We start from the raw sequence: 19,676 nt of genomic DNA on the forward strand, positions 1-19,676 counted from the left end.
AAATTCAATGCTCTACTAAAAAAAAAAACTTCCAAAGATGTACTATAGAATTTTTGTTTATGATTTGATGCATTTTTAATTTTATGAAATTATGAACCACACCTTGACCCGTTTGAATACTTTCATCCCATTCATTTTGATCAGAAATGTCTTTCAAATTGCACACAATTTTTTTTTTCAGAGGAGAAAAACATTTTATCGACATTAAATTTGGAAATATTAATATTTGGAGGGAGTATATTTTTAACGTCAGTTATGAATTTAATACAAACGTTTTTAATGACATATTTATCAAGTTCAGAAATTCATCACTCGTCGCCAGGCATTTGTAAAGAATACCCTAAATACCAATATTGATTAAAACAAAAGAATCAATACCTCCTTCATAACAATCAAATTGTATATTTTGCAATATAGTTGAGTTTCTTAAGCTTTTGAAAGTCTAATCCGAATTTTTGTATGAAAAGATATCGTCAATTAAACTCAAAACTGTTCAAAAGCACTAAATGAAAATACCAGAAAGCACCAAGTTGGTGCTTTTTTTTTGAAAAGGCTCTAAAAAGGCAATTTGGTGCCTTTTGGAAATCAAAAAGCACTAAATTTAGTGCTAAAAGCACCGAATTGGCATCACTGGTTGACCATCTATTGTTATATAGACCACTATTTTGCCCAATAGTAGGTCTCTAATACAGAAAAAAAAATTTCACGAAAATTTTCCCAATTAAAGTCTTTACTGAGTTAAAAAAAAAAATATTAAATTAAAAATTTGATTGATTCAACAATTAATTTTTTAATTGATACTATCATTTCTGTGATTGAAGACATTTCAATTAAAAACTAATTAACTTAATTTCGTAATTGAAGACAAACAAGTATATATGGCCGTAAGTTCGGCCAGGTCGAATCTTATGTACCCTCCACCATGGATTGCGTAGAAACTTCTACGAAAGACTGTCATCAACAATCGAATTACTAGACAAAAACGAATCGATATGGACTTTTGCACGGTACGTAGAGCCAGAATTGAAATATGGGGGTCGCTTATATAGGGGCTATATACAATTATGAATGGTTGTTAACGGCCATATACTAGCACAATGTACCAAATTTCAACTGACTCGGATAAAATTTGCCCCTCCAAGAGGCTCCAAAACCAAATCTCGGGAACAGTTTATATGGGGGCTATATATGATTATGGACTGATATGGACCACTTCTGGCATGGTTGGTTAATATCATATACTAACACCACGTACCAAATTTCAACCAGATCGGATGAATATTGCATCTCCAAAAGGCACCGGAGGTCAAATCTGTGGATCGGTTTATATGGGGGCTATATATAATTCTGGACTGATATGAACCAATTCCTGCATGGTTGTTGGATACCATATACTAACATCACGTACCAAATTTCAACCGAATCGGATGAATTTTGCTCTTCCAAGGGGCTCCGGAGGTTAAATCTGGAGATCGATTTATATGGGGGCTATATATAATTATGGACCGATATGGACCAATTCTGGCACGGTTGTTAGAGACCATATACTAACACCATGTTCTAAATTTCAATCGGATCGGTAGAAATTTGTTTCTCTTAGAGGCTCCGAAAGCCAAATCGGGGGATCGGTTTATATGGGGGCTATATATAATTATGAACCGATGTGGACCATTTTTGCATGGTTGTTAGATACCATATACTAACACCATGTACCAAATTTCAACCGGATCAGATGAAATTTGCTTCTCTTAGAGGCTCCGCAAGCCAAATCTGGGGATCGGTTTATATGGGGGCTATATATAATTATGAACCGATATAAACCAATTTTTGCATGGTTGTTAAAGACCATATACTAACACCATGTACCAACTTTCAGCCGGATCGGATGAAATTTGTTTCTCTTAGAGGCTCCGAAAGCCAAATCGGGGGATCGGTTTATATGGGGGCTATATATAATTATGGACCGATGTACACCAATTTTTGCACGGTTGTTAAAGACCATATACTAACACCATGTACCAACTTTCAGGCGGATCGGATGAAATATGTTTCTCTTAGAGGCTCCGAAAGCCAAAACGGGTGATCGGTTTATATGGGGGCTATATATAATTATGGACCAAAGTGGACCAATTTTTGCATGGTTGTTAGAGACCATATACTAACACCATGTACCAAATTTCAGCCGTATCGGATGAAGTTCGCTTTTTCTTATATGGGGGCTATACGTAAAAGTGGACCGATATGGCCCATTTGCAATACCATCCGACCTACATCAATAACAACTACTTGTGCCAAGTTTCAAGTCGATACCTTGTTTCGTTCGAAAGTTAGCGTGATTTCAACAGAAGGACGGACGGACATGCTCAGATGGACTCAGAATTTCACCACGACCCAGAATATACATATATACTTAAGGGGTCTTAGAGCAATATTTCGATGTGTTACAAACGGAATGACAAAGTTAATATACCCCCATCCTATGGTGGAGGGTATAAAAATATTTTTTGTGTGAACGGAGAATGAAGCTTGCCTCTTTTTATGAACGGCGGCTAATACGAAATGTTTATAGCTGTCGGCGGTTTAATTTTCTCAATTCAAGAATGTCTTTAGTGACATATGAAGTTCATGATGGCGCTTTTGTAGTAAAATTTACAAATTTGAAGAAATAATGAGCTATTTTATGAGAAATACGAATTTAGTAAATCTCTATGCTTTATTTGTGTATAATTTTTTTTACCGTCTTTTAGTTCATTTAACTAACGTACGCAAAAAATTATTCGAGTAAATTGAACTTTCTCCAAATATAATAATTTCATGAACTAAAATATAGTTAAATTGGCTTTAGTGAAATAGTGAGTTCACTTTTTTTGAGTGTATGGAAATAAAAAATATTTTTTGTTTGGTAAAAATTTCTCCCAAACAGTGTTTTCGCGATTACTGAAAATTCCAATTTTTTTCACTGTCTGGTTTCGGTTTGTGTAATTGAAGCCGATTAAACGGTGTCGGTTTTGAACACCCTAGTTTCAATCTGCTACATAATATATGTATTTCGTTTACAATATAGCCTTACAATTCCCTGTGAAGAGTATATAAACTTGGTCATCCCATCCATTTACGTTTCTCTCTTTTGGGTTATTTTTCAACATTATTTGAAAACTTCAAGTAATCATTCATAGATCATTGCATAGATTTCATCCAAAACCAACATCAATGGTATGATTTTCAGTAATTTCGCATTAATTTGAGGCTGAACTCTCGTTCACAAAACTTTATTGAAAAATAAACCATATTTATTCTAATTTAGACCACAAAATGTCTAAATACCTAAAGGCATAAAGAAATGATTATGATGCTAATGATGTCTCCCATTTGGACTTTACTACATGTTGTCTTCTTCTATAACATTGTTTTGGTTTACCCATTTGAAAACAAATTCAGAGAGGGTCATATCAATTCAAACTCAAATGATGACATATTTTCAACTTCATAAACCAACATTATTCATAAGGTCCCATAAGGACTGAATATATGGGATTGTTGTATAAACATCACATATGCAAACTTAAATGTCCACAAATAAATACGGGTAGGGTTTTCACCCATACCCATATTATGTATGCCCATGGTGCGTGAATCTCATAATAGATTCATAAATATGGCACAATTTCTTTATTTTTTTTACAGAGATTTGTTGAATATTTGTACATTTTGTGTGTGATAAGAATTTTACAAAACATTTTGTCTTCCATTCATTTTTGTTTGTGTCATCTTCTGAGGAATGTTCGTACATACATATACTTGGACTTTTGTCCTTAATCAACAAATAGTCATAAGGTGTTGGAGAAATTATAATTTGGTGCGATATGGTTTCTATAGAACCTTCACAATAGAATGGACGGTCTAAAGTATATGAATGCGTAGCACCGAGAAATAAAATAAATAAAAACACAAGGATTTAGTTTTTCTTTTCAATAATGTTTCAATAAAACGTAATTTTATTGAATTTTTTGGGAGATTAATTTACCTTTTACAAAACAATCGTTGGACGGACGTAATCCAGTAACGAATAATAACAAAAGTTAGACGCCGCAAGACGGTAATGGCGCGACTCGTTAGAAAAATGTAACGAATTGTGCTGAAAGCACAGAGCTGCATCCAGAGCTTAGGGTACATTTTCTAGCGAGGGGGAAATTGTCATTTTACAAGATTTTAAGTCCCCATCTAACGAATAAATTTTGACCTTACGAATTTGAACTTAAACATTCCGCCCGCCTTGCAACATCCAGCTATGTTGTAATTGAAATTCATTAATACATAGACATTACATACAATATTTTAATATCAAAATAAATATAAAATGCGATGTCAGTTTCATTTTCAAATTGAGCAATTTTTTTTTATTAGTTCATGTATTCATCTTTTCCAACTTCATTCTTTCTTAACTAAATGCTCGTAGAGCCGTTGACCCGGAGGGTCTGCAGTGTCTGGGTTATTGGCCAGGATGACCTACGACACATATTCATGGTTGACACTGCCCTGAAATCACCCAGCCGAATATCGTCAGCTGCGCCAAGGGGAATCCCGGACTCGAAAACATTTGAGGCTTAATAACCCTTGCGTATACGTCGGGCCCCAGGACCAACCCCACCCCGGAAGGGCGATAAAACACTGGATCGGCCAGCTGGAGACATTCAAACTGCTCTCGTATGGAGTCTGGAGCCGACGCCGATGGGGTGACCACACGGGATAAATCTGTCACCCGGGCGGAAAAAATCAATTTATTTTCCGCGTTGTGCCGGGATACGACGATCAGCGGACAAAAGGCGTTCTGCGCTGTCATTGCCGAAGTAAGCCGTAAGCTTTGGGCAAGACTACTGCATATCATACTGTACCCCGCACATGGGTCGAGGACAGCTCGGACGGGAATTCGACGACCGGACAAGACGAGTATCAACACAATAGTAGGACCAAGCGTAACAGTTGGTTGCAAAACTAACAACGGACTAAATATGGGGGTAGCACTTGTAATGCAGTACGCGGACGAATTAACGGACGGACTTGAATTTGACTTTCTCTTAGACAAATCGGACGATGGAGCGGAAGGACGTTGTTGCTGGTCGAAGGAGTGCAGAAGCGTATGGTGGCTCTCTCCGCATTCGCGACACCTTTCGCGACTATTGCAGGTCGACCGCATGTGTGACCTGCCCAGACAGTTGGAGCACACCCGATGAAGAACTACGGTGCGCAGCCTTTGCTCCAACCGCATTTTCAAGAACCTGCGGCACGACCGTAGATTATGCTTCCGCCTGCATAACACACAATTGTTTAAATGAAGCTTTGGGCTCGAGTCCGAATTTCTTTGGGCAGTCCCCGTAGGGGAAGACGAAGATTCTGCTGCCTTAGTTGCAGATACTTCAGCTGGAGCCGTATCAGCCCCCGACGGAGGGACAACTTTTTGTGTCGGTACTACCTCTTGTGAAGAGGCGACGACTGGGGTCATCCCGACGTCAGGGACCTGCTCGATGGCTGGTAACGGCTCGCGAAGAACCGGTGCAACATTATTTTCTAAAATCTCTCTTTCCTCATCGGACATCGGGACGTCATCTTCGAAATCAGGGAGAGTCTTAATAATTTCCCTCATATCTTCCATTGTACTGCGAAAAGAAAGATGACGCTTACTATATGAACGATCGAAAACTATTCGGTCAGTATGACCAATTTTACCACCGGTCGTCTTACAACACCGTTTGCCGTTCTCACGTCTGCAACTCTAACGCGACCGTCAGATCCCGGGTGGACGTCATCCACACGACCTAACTTCCACGATGTAGGAGGCAATTGCTCATCACGAATTACTACCAAGTCCCCTACTTCGATATCACGCTGCGGAAATTTCCATTTATATCTTTTCTGTAAGCTTTTCAAATATTCCTCTTTCCACCGTAAGCAGAACTGTTGCGACAGCGCCTTCATTTTCCTAAATCGATGTACCAAATGAAGTGGGGATTCCTCCTCTAACTGTTCAGGAGGCGCCAGGATCGGAGATCCTACCAAAAAATGGCCAGGCGTAAGTGCTACCAATTCTTGAGAACTTTCACTCATTGGGCACAACGGCCTAGAATTTAAACAAGCCTCAATTCTCGAAAGAACAGTCGAAAACTCTTCAAATGTAAATTTGAATCCTGATGCATGCTTCCTAAAATGCGTCTTGAAGCTTTTGACAGCAGCTTCCCAGAGACCACCCATATGTGGCGCCCCGGCAGGGATAAACTGCCAGGAAAGCTGCTGAAACTGGTATGCGGAACACACCTTATCACGTCCTTCTTTAAAAACACATCTCAAATCCTTTTCCATTTCGCGTGAAGCGCCTACAAAATTTGTACCATTATCCGAAAAAATGGTCTTGGGACAACCGCGTCGAGATATAAATCTGTGAAAAGCGGCCAGAAACGTTGTCGTAGACAAGTCTGATGTGGCTTCCAAGTGTATGGCCTTCGTCGAAAAGCATACAAAAACGCAAACATAACCCTTTGTTATCTTACATGCGCGCCCTATAAATGACTTAATTTCGAAAGGCCCCGCAAAATCAACGCCAGTCGTAGTAAACGGTCTGGTAAGTACAGTTCTCTCCGGTGGGAGAGCCGCCATGATTTGCGTACAAGACTTCTTCCTATCCAACAGACACCGTTTACACCGGTTAATAGTCGATCTAATCAAAGATGTTAAACGAGGAATCCAATACTCAATCCGAATAAGACGTAGAACCAACTGGTTCCCTCCGTGAATAGATATGTCGTGAACATATTTCACTAGTAACCTAGCGAATCTACTATTATACGGCACTATAATTGGATGTCGCTCACTATACGACAGGGTAGGACACCTACTCAAACGACCATTCAACCTCATAACCCCCTCCTCATCCAGGAATGGATTCAATGACAACAACGAGCTCCTGGAACCTAACGGTTTCTTTTCCCTCAAACAATAGTACTCATCTGGATAATGAGCCCTTTGAGAAAGAACAGCTAGACGTAATCTCACTGCCTTTAATTCGGTTGCCGTCAACGTCGTGCCGTGATACACATTTCGACTAGCATGTGAATAATGGGTCCTGTGATAAAACCTAAATATATATGCGATGACTCGTAGAGCCCTATCTAACGAAGAAAACCTCTCTAAAATGTCCTCGTAGTTCGTAAAAAATGATGCGTGAGTCCTGACCGCCCGTACCTCAACGTCAGTCTCAAGAGGGGTGAAATCATTTATATCCCACTGAGAACTATCTGAGCAGAGCCACTCTGGTCCATGCCACCAAAGCGACGAAACCGCCAACTCTGCAGGCGACACTCCGCGACTTCCCAAGTCGGCCGGATTGTCCTCAGAGCGAACATGGTACCAATTCTGTCCCCCAGTATTCTCCTGAATCCTACATACGCGATTCGCAACGAAAGTAGACCACGTAGATGGCGTCTTTCGAAGCCAAGAGCGGACGATCGTAGAATCCGTCCAACAATAAACACGTCGAAATTCAATATCTAACTCCCTGGCTATAGACTTGTAAAGTTCTGAGGCCAAAACTGCCCCACAAAGCTCCAAACGTGGCAAAGATATAGATTTGATGGGGGCTACCTTAGTCTTACAAGATAGCAAATGGGTGAAGATATGTCCCTGCGGCGTAACCACACGAACATATACTACCCCCGCGTATGCTTTTTCCGAGGCGTCGGAAAAAACATGTAATTCTACCTCACAGTCTGTGGAGTAATTGACCCATCGAGGAATAAGAACGTGATTCACATCCTGATAGGTCTCGACAAACTTTCGCCATTGTCGCTCAGTTTGTAACGGAAGAGACTCGTCCCATCCTATCTTATCCAACCAAACCTGTTGCATAATTATCTTCGCCACTATAATAACTGGCCCCAGCCAGCCAACAGGGTCAAATAGCCTAGCTATAGCCGATAAAACCTCTCTCTTCGTAAACCGAGATTTTCGCTCAATCGGTTTCATCTCAAAATAAAACAAGTCTAACTGCGCATTCCACCTAATGCCCAACGGTTTCGAACTACTGGCCTCAACAAACTCCAGTAATTTGGCGTCAACCAAATGGTCAGCCGGAAGCGATTCTAAAATGGCTAGCTCATTAGAAGTCCACTTCCTCAGTTCGAACTTTGCCGATGATAGTACTCTAATCAATTGGTCCCTAGATTCAACAGCAGTATCCACGTCATGGTATCCTGTCAAAACATCATCCACGTACATGCACCTTCGTAGAATATGTGCCGCGTGGGGATAGTCATCTTCGGAGTCATCGGCCAATTGCAATAACGTCCGTATGGCTAAATAGGGAGCACAATTCACTCCAAATGTCACGGTCTGCAGCTCATAGTCTTGTGCATCTTTTTGTGGGGAGTCCCTAAAGACGATTCGCTGCAGAGAAGTATGGGCCGACTTTACCCTAATTTGGCGGTACATCTGTGTGATGTCGCAATTAAAAACATATTTGAAAAATCTCCACCTCAAAATCAAATGAACCAATTCCAATTGTAATGTGGGTCCCACATAAAGAATGTCGTTCAGACTTTTACCATTTGAGGTCTTATGCGAAGCATTAAAGACAACTCGAAGTTTGGACGTCAATTTGTCCGGATTGATTACCGGGTGGTGTGGCAAATAACACACAGTTTGATCTGCAGGAGAAGTCGACGACACTGGTCTCATATGTTGCAAGTCCAAATATTCTTTAATCACCCCGTCATACATTAATTTTGTTTCAGGCTTTCGTAAAAGCGAAGCCTCACCACGAATAAACTGCTTCAAACAACTTGTCCGCGAATGTCCAAGCAAAACTTGTCCCTTTAATTCGGGTTTTATCGGAAGAGTCACTACGTATCTTCCATCGGAATCCCTATATGTGGTATTCTTAAAATTTTCTTCACAAAATTTATCTGCGGGAGAACAAATTGCCCGTCTTGGTAAGTCCTCTAATTCCCAAAACCGAAGAAGAGTCTTGTCAAGACCATCTTCTTCCATAAATTCAACAGTCGTTGAAAAAACCGTCACATTAGAAGTGGGAATTGAACCAGTAATGAGCCAACCGAAGACTGTCTGTTGAGCAATCAACGATCCTAAAATACCAGACCGAACCCCCTGTAATATAATTCTGGGATACACGTCTGCCCCCAACAATAGATCAACCGGACGACTATCGAACAGATTAGGATCAGCTAAACGTAAATTAGGCAAACGTGACATATAATTCCGACTCACTTGGAAAGACGGTAAATTCCCAGAAATCTTAGGCAGGACCAACGCAGTCGCCTCTACCAAGACCGATCCATCTATGGGTGACCCTATACTCAGAGGGCAAATACCGCGAGAAGTTATCGAAACCGATTGATTCACGCCCGATATCGAAGACGTCGCACTCGTTATCGAAATCCTAAGCAACTTTTGCATTTTTTCGGTAATAAAGGAGGCTTCCGATGCTGGGTCAATAAGAGCCCGAGCTGGGTACGTCATACCCTGATGAACGATGTTCACCATAGCCGTCCCTAATAGTACCGACCTGTTCTGGGAAACATGAAATACTTGCCTGGCCGAAGTGCCAGACACAATTCCAGACGAAGTGGAAGGCTGCGGATCAATCAAACCGCTAGAATCCGTAGGACGAGCGGCCGAAACTGTCGAGGACGTAGTCGCCACATTCGTAGAATGGTAAGAATCTCGATGAAGCAAAGTATGATGCCTTCCTTGACACTTCTCACAACTGCGAGATGTAGCACAGTTGTTAACGTCATGTCTACGAGATAGACAATTGAAACAACAGCGGTACCGTTTCACTGCAGTCAACCGATCATTCACAGAAAGATTCCTAAATCTCGGACAAACACGAAGATGATGGCTTTGTCGTGGACAAAGAACACACATCTTATCGACGGAATCTCTAGAAGAATGAGAAGTGTATTGCGAATTACGCGACCTAGATGGCGAAGATTTCGGAGCTGCATTCGTAAAATGCGTTCGCAGTTTCCTGCCATCAGTTTTCTTCGAAGCATCGATACCCTTCAAATCGCGGAGACACGTGAGTGTCTGAATCCTTTCCGTAAGAAAACGATCCATGTCCACCCAAGACGACAACGCAGACTTATCACTTATACCCTGTTCCCACAAAGTAACACTAATCTTCGGTAGACGTTGCACACACAAATATATCAAAATCGGATCCCAATCGTTCGTAGGAACGTTATTCACAGCCATCGCCGAAATACATGCATTTATACCACGCTGCAAGTTCTTCAACCCAGAACTTGTCTCAGTGTCTAAGACCGGAAGGTCAAAAAGTAGTTTCAACTGATTGCTGACTAAAATTCTCAAGTTGTCATAAGTTTCCTTTAACGTCCTCCAAGCTAACTCGAAACTCCTATCAGTGAGAGGAAATCTTCTTACAACTTCACGGGCGTCGCCACTAGTCTTTTTGAGCAAATGACACAAGCGCTCAATATCACTCAGACGGGAATTTTTTACATAAACAGCAGTAAACAAATCCCTAAATGTTGGCCAAGACTGAAAGTCACCATCGAAAACCTCAATATCGCATGGTGGTAAAGCCAAACTATGGACCGCACCATGGTCAACACCTAACAAAAGAGAATTTCCCGATACATCCACATTACCAGAACGAGCAGAAATATCCGCCACATCGGCCTGCTGTATAGGAGTTGACGCCCTAGGAACGGCTTTTAGACCGTCTATTTTCCTTTCGATAGAGGAAACAATACGAATATAGGCATCATAAGTTGCCTCATACTTGCCGTCAGCAGATTCTACCTTTCCCTTATCTGAATCCTCCTGAAGATCGTCTAAACACTCCTCATACCTCTCTTTCACTTTCTCCCAGAGTGATTTCGCCTCTTCGACCTGAGGCCTTAGAGAATAAACATCTAAATTCTCCTCCTTCAAAGAGCTAACCCGTGTCCCAAACTTCCCAACCGCATCAGCGGCTCTAATGAATCGCGCGAATGTATTAACTGGCATATTGAAAATAATTTAGCGTCACAAAAATTCACAAAAACTCGTAAAGTATGTGAACACGCACTTATCGACAGCGAAAACTGGCCGAAAAATCAATAAATTTGCACAAAATGCCCAAAAATGCAAAAACAAAAATTTACAAAATTTTTCTTTCAGTGTATCAAATTCTCACACTGCACCGAAATTACCACAAAATTTCTTGAAGTGTAAACAATTGTTCGTAAAACAACCACTTCAAAACTTAAAATCAAAAATTTCAAACAATTTGTAAACTATTGGACTATTTTTCTCTCAGTGTAGAGACAATTAATTTTCGTTCAGAGTACCGAATCACAAAATATTTTTCCCCGTGTACAAAAAAATGGGCAAATTATTCAAGTCAAATTCTAAAAATCTCAAAATTCTACTAAAATCTTCGAACTATTTCTCTCAGTGTATGAATGAATTTACGAAAATTACGCTCAGTGTATCGAAGAATACTGCCGCTGTATCAAAACTTCACACACGAAAACCAGATGATCAAAAAATTCAACAAATTATAAGAAATTATAAAAAAATGTCTGTAAGACCAAATGTAGGGTGCACGGACTGTAAAATACACCTCTACACTTCCACGCCAAATAATCTCCCCAAAAAAAAAAAAATCAAATATCGCAAATAATAAAAGATATAGAAATAAAAATATATACGTAATATATATGATAAAATAAAAATTATACGATCGTACCGGACCGCCTGTAGGGTGCACAGTGACCAAAACGATAATTTTTACTAATGCGCGTAACGCTAATGGGTCATACAACACGATAACCCAAAAAACTCAATTTCAAAAATTTTTATAATTTTCTTCAAAATATTTACAACTCGCGGCCCCGTGAGGGTTAACAAATAAACCAAAGAAACACAGCTCAAAAAAAATATGTATGTATATACGTGTGTGTATCACTGATCATACGTAGGTATGTAATTCAAACGTTGACTGCAGTGACGATTGATCTTTGTTTACAATGGTAATACGACCAACAGAGCCTTTAGAGTCTGCGTGTATTTTGTTATTGTTTTATTTACTTCAAGTTAAAGGCAACGTAATTGCAAATAATGTTTTGAAGTAAATAAGCACTGTCAACGTTTAAATTCACCACACAACACCAATATATACAATAGATTTTTCACTTTTTATTTTGATTATTCTTTCACTTGAATATCATTTAACAAAACGAAATTAAACAAACAAAAGAAACGTACGTATGTATGTAGCAACGAATGTGTGTTTTTTGAAATGCAATTTGCCGTCGGCAAAACGAAATAATTGAATCAATGTTGTAAAACGACCGCGGTTTAAATTTAAAACACTCGCGATTTGCTCAATTATTTTAATAAAACACTGACATACGCACCTGTGTGTTGATAAATAATTATTTAAATAAATTTTCAATATAAATCCTTCACAAATATGGCTGCAAAGTGTCTGCTTTTTGTTGTTGCTTCACAATGATGATCACTTTCCTTTGGAAAAGAAAAAGAAAACCCTTTATTAATTGCTGTAAGCAAGTATCCGGCTCGATTGGACCAATGAATGCGTAGCACCGAGAAATAAAATAAATAAAAACACAAGGATTTAGTTTTTCTTTTCAATAATGTTTCAATAAAACGTAATTTTATTGAATTTTTTGGGAGATTAATTTACCTTTTACAAAACAATCGTTGGACGGACGTAATCCAGTAACGAATAATAACAAAAGTTAGACGCCGCAAGACGGTAATGGCGCGACTCGTTAGAAAAATGTAACGAATTGTGCTGAAAGCACAGAGCTGCATCCAGAGCTTAGGGTACATTTTCTAGCGAGGGGGAAATTGTCATTTTACAAGATTTTAAGTCCCCATCTAACGAATAAATTTTGACCTTACGAATTTGAACTTAAACAGTATATATTCTTGTCTGGTCGAATTCCTAAAATGATATAAGGTTGGTTGCTCTCCTGAAAATCTGTCTATATATCCCAAATACTTTAAATATTTTTTGAATTTATTCAAACAAAATATTACTTGTTATGTTTCACACTAAGTATATGTATTTTTAAAGCCCCAAATAATTATTTCCAGCTTCTAAAATTTTTTTTACTTCCATCAAAATGTTCTTCTTAAATTGTATTATTTTTTTTTTCGAAATTTTCCACAGCCCAATGAAATTTTCCCTTTTTAAATATTTTGAACTAAACGTAGGTATAAAGTTCATTGACCGTACACATAAGTTCATAATATGACCTAAAGCAGAAGAAAATATTCTTACGATTCTCAAATAAAGTAAGAATGAACTACTGTATGGTTAAAATGACCAGCAAACAAAGCGTCGCCAAAAAAGTAATGAAAATGTTCTTTTTTGATCCGGAAGTGGTGCAAAATTGACGCAGAAGCGATGAATTTAACATGGGCTTGTCATAGGACGGAAGTTCTCCATTTCAACAGCCGTTGCACTGAATTTGCATCACTTCTTTAGGTGTGATCCGAATTCAATGTTTTGGATGCAAATTACACTGAAAAAACAGTGAACCCACCAGGAAAGATAACTTTCGATTAATTTTAGAAAATTTGGAACTTTTTTAGAAAATTTTATCTAAACGGTATTACAAGCGCTGGCGTCACTCCGATATGGCAAAAATAAGTAAATATTTTTCGACAAATTCAAGAAAATTTATTAGACATAACTAAATTTTTTCAGTAGTTAAAGAAAATTTTGTGGTTTTAAGAGAAATCTTGGAGTTCAAAATTGCAAGAATGTCTTTAGTGACATACGAAGTTCATGATGGACACATTTTTGGTAAAATTTACAAATTTAAAGAAATAATGAACTATTTTGTAAGAAATACGAAATTAGGAAATCTTTATGCTTTATTTGTGTATAACTTTTTCCCGTTTTTAGTTCATTTAACTAACATACGCAAAAAATTATTTGACTAAAATAAACTTTTTCCAAACATAATGATTCTATGAACTAATATAAAGTTAATATGGCTTTAGTGAAATAGAGAGTTCACTTTTTTTTGAGTGTAGAAAATTCTGTAATATTTTGTCAAATAAATATTTTTTATAATTTTTAATGGATTCTAACACTTGTCGGAAACGTTTGACCTCAAATATTTTCAAAAATTCACAATTTTTTCAGATTGGATTTTGCATTTTTTCCGACAAAATTTAAGTGATTTGTACCATTTTATGAATTCTTACTCTGTTTTTAACCTATTTGAAACAAAAAAGTTCAAATTACTCATTAAAAGTATGAAAAAACCAAGTTATAAAAAATTGAATTAAAAGAACTTCCTGGTTAGTTAAAATAAAGAACATCATTGGGAGTGCATCTTCTGGAAGTGCTTTTAAAGTTGTGCCTTTGGAAGAACTTCCAATTTTTTTTGCTGGGTGGTAATGATTTGGTGCAAGTGAATTTTTCTTGACTTTTAACAGGTTGGCTTATAAGTCCCCGGTCTGACACATAGATGGCGTCGCTAGTATTAAATGCATATTATTTTTATATAGTACCAATCTTCAAATGATTCGTGTCAAAATTTGACGTCTGTAAGTCAATTAGTTTGTGAGATAGAGCGTCTTTTGTGAAACAACTTTTGTTATTGTGAAAAAAATGGAAAAAAAGGAATTTCGTGTTTTGATAAAATATTGTTTTCTGAAGGGAAAAAATACGGTGAAAGCAAAAACTTGGCTTGATAATGAGTTTCCGGACTCTGCCCCAGGGAAATCAACAATAATTGATTGGTATGCAAAATTCAAGTGTGGTGAAATGAGCACGGAGGACGGTGAACGCAGTGGACGCCCGAAAGAGGTGGTTACCGACGAAAACATCAAAAAAATCCACAAAATGATTTTGAATGACCGTAAAATGAAGTTGATCGAGATAGCAGAGGCCTTAAAGATATCAAAGGAACGTGTTGGTCACATCATTTATTAATATTTGGATATGCGGAAGCTCTGTGCAAAATGGGTGCCGCGCGAGCTCACATTTGACCAAAAACAACAACGTGTTGATGATTCTGAGCGGTGTTTGCAGCTGTTAACTCGTAGTACACCCGAGTTTTTCCGTCGATATGTGACAATGGATGAAACATGGCTCCATCACTACACTCCTGAGTCCAATCGATAGTCGGCTGAGTGGACAGCGACCGGTGAACCGTCTCCGAAGCGTGGAAAGACTCAAAAGTCCGCTGGCAAAGTAATGGCCTCTGTTTTTTGGGATGCGCATGGAATAATTTTTATCGATTATCTTGAGAAGGGAAAAACCACCAACAGTGACTATTATATGGCGTTATTGGAGCATTTGAAGGTCGAAATCGCGGCAAAACGGCCACATATAAAGAAGAAGAAAGTGTTGTTCCACCAAGACAACGCACCGTGCCACAAGTCATTGAGAACGATGGGAAAAAATCATGAATTGGGCTTCGAATTGCTTCCCCAGCCACCGTATTCTCCAGATCTGGCCCCCAGCGACTTTTTCTTGTTTTCAGACCTCAAAAGGATGCTCGCAGGGAAAAAATTTGGCTGCAATGAAGAGATGATCGGCGAAACTGAGGCCTATTTTGAGGCAAAGCCGAAGGAGTACTACCATAATGGTATCAAAAAATTGAAAGGTCATTATAAATGTTGTATCGCTCTTGAGGGGACCTACCATATGTTGAATAATAAAAACGAATTTTGACAAAAAAATGTGTTTTTCTTTATTAGACCGGGGACTTATCAGCCAACCTTATTACAGGGTGTAATTTTGTGAAGAGCAGTAAAAAGTACACAAGGGCATTATATTCGCAAAAAAATCCAATACAGTATGAAAGGCGTTAATTGGATTTTCTTGCGAATATTGAACTAATTTGAAATCTAAAATTCTAAAATTTTTACGAGCACGAGAAGTATAATCGGGAAATTTTACTTTTTAGTTTCGTGCAATCTGCAGACCGGTGTATATGACGATTATATCAAACCTTTTTCGGTGTAAACCAACTTTAACATATCTCTTTATGGTTATAACATCCTTTTAGATTTAAAATTTCAGCCAAATTGGACAAACATTACGGTTTCATTATTTTTCGTGTTAGCCTGATACTGAAGCAGGCAATTAACGTCCAAATGCAAACAAGAAGTCAAATCGGGAGATCGGGAGTCAAATCGGTCTGTATTGGGGATATCTAAAACATGAACCGATACACATCATATTCGACAAACCAATTTTTATACCATCCATAAAAACATTGTCATTCCGTTTGTAACACATCGAAATATTGGTCTAAGACCCCACAAAGTATATGTATATATTCTGGGTCGTGGTGATATTCTGAGTCGATCTAGCTGTGTCCGTCCGTCCGTCTGTGGAAATCACGCTAACTTCCGAACGAGACAAGCTATCGACTTGAAACTTGGCCCAAGTAGTTGCTATTGACGTAGGTCTGATAGTATTGCAAATAGGCCATATCGGACCACGTTTACGTATAGACCCCCATATAAACCGACCTCTAGATTTGGTTTGCGGATACTCTAGGAGGAGCAAATTTCATCAGATCTTGTTGAAATTTGGTACGTTGTGTTAGTATATGACCTCTCTAAGCGAAATCCATTTTATTTCGCTTAAAACGATCCAAACAAGCTTGAGAAATGTTCATTCTTATTCGTTTTTGATCGGCTGTTAACAAATGCGGCACCCATCTTGCAGAAAGGTTTTTCGTCTGTAGTTCTTCATGCAAAATTAAATGGACTCGATCATTTGAGATGCCCATGATATTCACAATTTCACGCACTTTTATTCGTCGATCATTTAATACCATATCATCCACTTTGGCTACAATTTCTGAGGTTGTTGCTGTTTTTGGACGTCCAATACGTGGTTCATCTTCAATGCTTGTACGACCAAATTCAGCAACCCAATTTTTTACTGTTGCATATGAAGGAGCACTTTCACCTAACACATTCACCATATCATTATGAATTTCTTGTCCCGATAAACCTTTTTTATGTAAATATTTAATGACAGCACGCATTTCTAATTTTTCCATTGTAAAAAAATTGCGGATGCGTCTTTTTTGAACACCTGATTCTATATGAAGGAGTTTCCAGATTAAAACAAAATTTAACATGTGTTCATAACAGAGATGGAAGTTTCCAAAACACTTAACGTTTTTTGTTTATACCGCGCTTTTTGTGCTAGGCTAAGAAGTTTCCGAACTGCCCTCGTATAGCCCCCTTATAAACTGATCCCCAGATTTAACCTCGGGAGACTCTTGGAAGAACAAATTTCTGGGGCACAAACTTCATCCGATTAGGGTTAAATTTACTACATTTTGTTAGTATATGGTCGCTAACAACATTTTTTTCTGTGTATGCGAGGATGTTTATTTTACTACCTGTGTAAAATTTGAAGTAAATCGGAGTGAACTATGTTCTCATTGAAGAGTTGATTTGTTTCTTTGCTTCAAACAGAAAAAAATCAACCTTTCCATCAACGCACGGATTAACGCATGGTTAGGGAACCACCGTGGTGCAATGGTTAGTATGCCCGCCTTGTACACACAGGGTCATGGGTTCAAACTCAGTTTCGACCAAACACCAATAAGGTTTTCAGCGGTGGATTATTTCACCTCAGTAATGCTGGTGACATTTCTGAGTGTTTCAAAGCTTTTCTAAGTGTTTTCACTGAAATGTGGAACGCCCTTCGGACTCGGCTATAAAAAGGAGGTCCCTTGTCATTGATCTTAACATAGAATCGGGCAGCACTCAGTGATAAGAGAGAAGTTCACCACTGTGGTATAACAATAGACTGAATAGTCTAAGTGAGCCTGAAATATCGGGCTGTCACTATACCTAACCTAATCTAACGCATGGTGTGTAATTTAACCTTGAGTAAGGATTTATTAATTATTCAAATAAGTTAGAGACAGCTTCCTTGACAATGAGAGTTTTTACCAGTGATGCCAACTCCCGAAGGGCAAAAAGCACCACAAATATATTATAACTTCTAACATACCACTTCTAACATACAAGATTCGGTCGGGCCGAATCTTAAATACCCACCACCATGAATTAATAAAATAGTTTAGTTCATAATATATAGAATTTCAGGGGGTTTGTGACAAATATTCTCCCAAGCAAATCAGCGCATTCAGCACGCTTCCCGAAGATAAATTTAAAGATTCTACCTATGAATACTATATCAGATTCTGTATTTATAAGAAACAATTTTGTTTGAGTTTTAGAGAAATCATAAACATATCGTGCAAATGATGAAATAACGCCTTGACTTGGAATCTTAATTCTGTAGATTTTTACCGCCATTATTTAAATGATTCCGAGGAGTAAAATCTGGAAATTGTACTTTCAGTTTCAAGCAATTTTCATTAGCAGTGCGCCTGCTATACTCTGAAAGAAGAGTTTTCTTTTCTGAGGAACGAAATTTTAGACAAGCAAAGTTTCCTTTTGACACAAATTTTAGAGACAATCGTTGAAAAAATTTGGATTAATTTGCTCTAAACGAAAATACTTTATACGAAAGGGGAATTTCGTTTGTCTAAAATTTCATTCCGGAGGAAAATATTTTTTCTTTGGGTGTACCTCAAGAAGAGAATCGGTCTATATCGACGCCTTGCCAAATGAACCGGTAAAAATAAATGCGATACACATTTTTGAGGGTCTATAATACCAGTATATTTACATTTTCGAGCAAATCGAATAAAAACTACGGTTTCTGGAAGCCCAAGGAGTTAAATCGGGAGATCGGTCTATGTGGGGGCTATACCAAAACATGGGTCGACACACACCATATTCAGCTGACCTTTTTGTGGTCAGCCGGATTCTAGAAATCCTAGAAATAAATTCGGGTAGGTCTATATGGGGGATATACCAAAACATGGACCAATATTCACCATTTTCGTCAAACCTCTTAATGGTCCTCAAATACCTCTAGAATTCCAATTTCAGACAAATTGGGTAAAAACTACGAATTCTTTAAGCTCAAGAAATATAGTGGGGAGATCAATCTATGTGGGGGCTATAGCCAAACATGGACCGGTGCACCTATTTATGGTCTTAAATTACCTCTAAATTTCCAATTTCAGAAAAATCGGATAAATTTCCAATTTCAGAAAAATCGGATAAAAACTACTGTTTCTACAAGCGCAAGAAGTATCATCGAGAGATCGGTCTATATGGGGGAGCCACCGTGGTGCAATGGTTAGCATGCCCTCTCCAAGTGGTTTCACTGCAATGTGGAAAGCCGTTCGGACTCGGATATAAAAAGGAGGTCCCTTGTCATTGAGCTTAACATGGAATCGGGCAGCACTCAGTGATAAGAGAGAAGTTCACCACTGTGGTATCACAATGGACTGAATAGTCTAAGTGAGCCTGATACATCGGGCTGCCACCTAACCTAACCTAACCTATGGGGGCTATACCAAAACATAGACCGATACACACCATTTTCGACATATGTACCTCTTTGTGGTTCTAAAATACCTCTAGATTTTCAATTTCAGGCAAATCGGATAGTAAATACAGTTTCTAGAAATCCAAGAAATAAAATCGGGAGATCGGTCTATATGGGGACTATACCAAAAGATGGGCCGATACGCCCCATTTTCGCCACACCTATTTGT

At 38.5% G+C, this 19,676-nt stretch overlaps 3 protein-coding genes across 4 annotated transcripts in view; 1 reads left to right on the forward strand and 2 right to left on the reverse strand.

Moving 5' to 3' along the window:
* Positions 1 to 19,676, forward strand: part of Tk (Tachykinin) — a 152,094-nt gene that overhangs the window by 99,871 nt on the left and 32,547 nt on the right. The gene's annotated exons all lie outside the window — the stretch shown is intronic.
* On the reverse strand, positions 3,955 to 12,955 carry LOC142221084 (uncharacterized). Its single transcript, XM_075290613.1, has 2 exons — positions 12,435 to 12,955; positions 3,955 to 5,654 (listed from the first exon to the last, which is right to left on the reverse strand). The coding sequence occupies exon 2, from the start codon at positions 5,648 to 5,650 to the stop codon at positions 4,520 to 4,522; it is 1,131 nt and encodes a 376-aa protein (XP_075146728.1). The 5' UTR covers positions 5,651 to 5,654; positions 12,435 to 12,955; the 3' UTR covers positions 3,955 to 4,519.
* LOC142225543 (uncharacterized) lies at positions 5,698 to 11,040 on the reverse strand. The gene is made up of 2 exons (XM_075295333.1): positions 8,539 to 11,040; positions 5,698 to 8,478 (listed from the first exon to the last, which is right to left on the reverse strand). The coding sequence occupies exons 1-2, from the start codon at positions 11,038 to 11,040 to the stop codon at positions 5,698 to 5,700; spliced, it is 5,283 nt and encodes a 1,760-aa protein (XP_075151448.1).

This window comes from Haematobia irritans, chromosome 1, assembly GCF_050003625.1.
Source record: "Haematobia irritans isolate KBUSLIRL chromosome 1, ASM5000362v1, whole genome shotgun sequence".
In the NCBI taxonomy this organism is placed as follows: domain Eukaryota; kingdom Metazoa; phylum Arthropoda; class Insecta; order Diptera; family Muscidae; genus Haematobia; species Haematobia irritans.

What these genes read in the sequence shown, in the direction of transcription:
- LOC142221084 (XM_075290613.1), bottom strand. Translation starts at nt 5,650, where the DNA reads ATGGAAGATATGAGGGAAATTATTAAGACTCTCCCTGATTTCGAAGAT.
- LOC142225543 (XM_075295333.1), bottom strand. Translation starts at nt 11,040, where the DNA reads ATGCCAGTTAATACATTCGCGCGATTCATTAGAGCCGCTGATGCGGTT. An exon ending in CCACATTACAATTGGAATTG is followed by an intron (nt 8,479 to 8,538) that starts GTTCATTTGATT and finishes GACATCACACAG; the next exon opens with ATGTACCGCCAAATTAGGGT.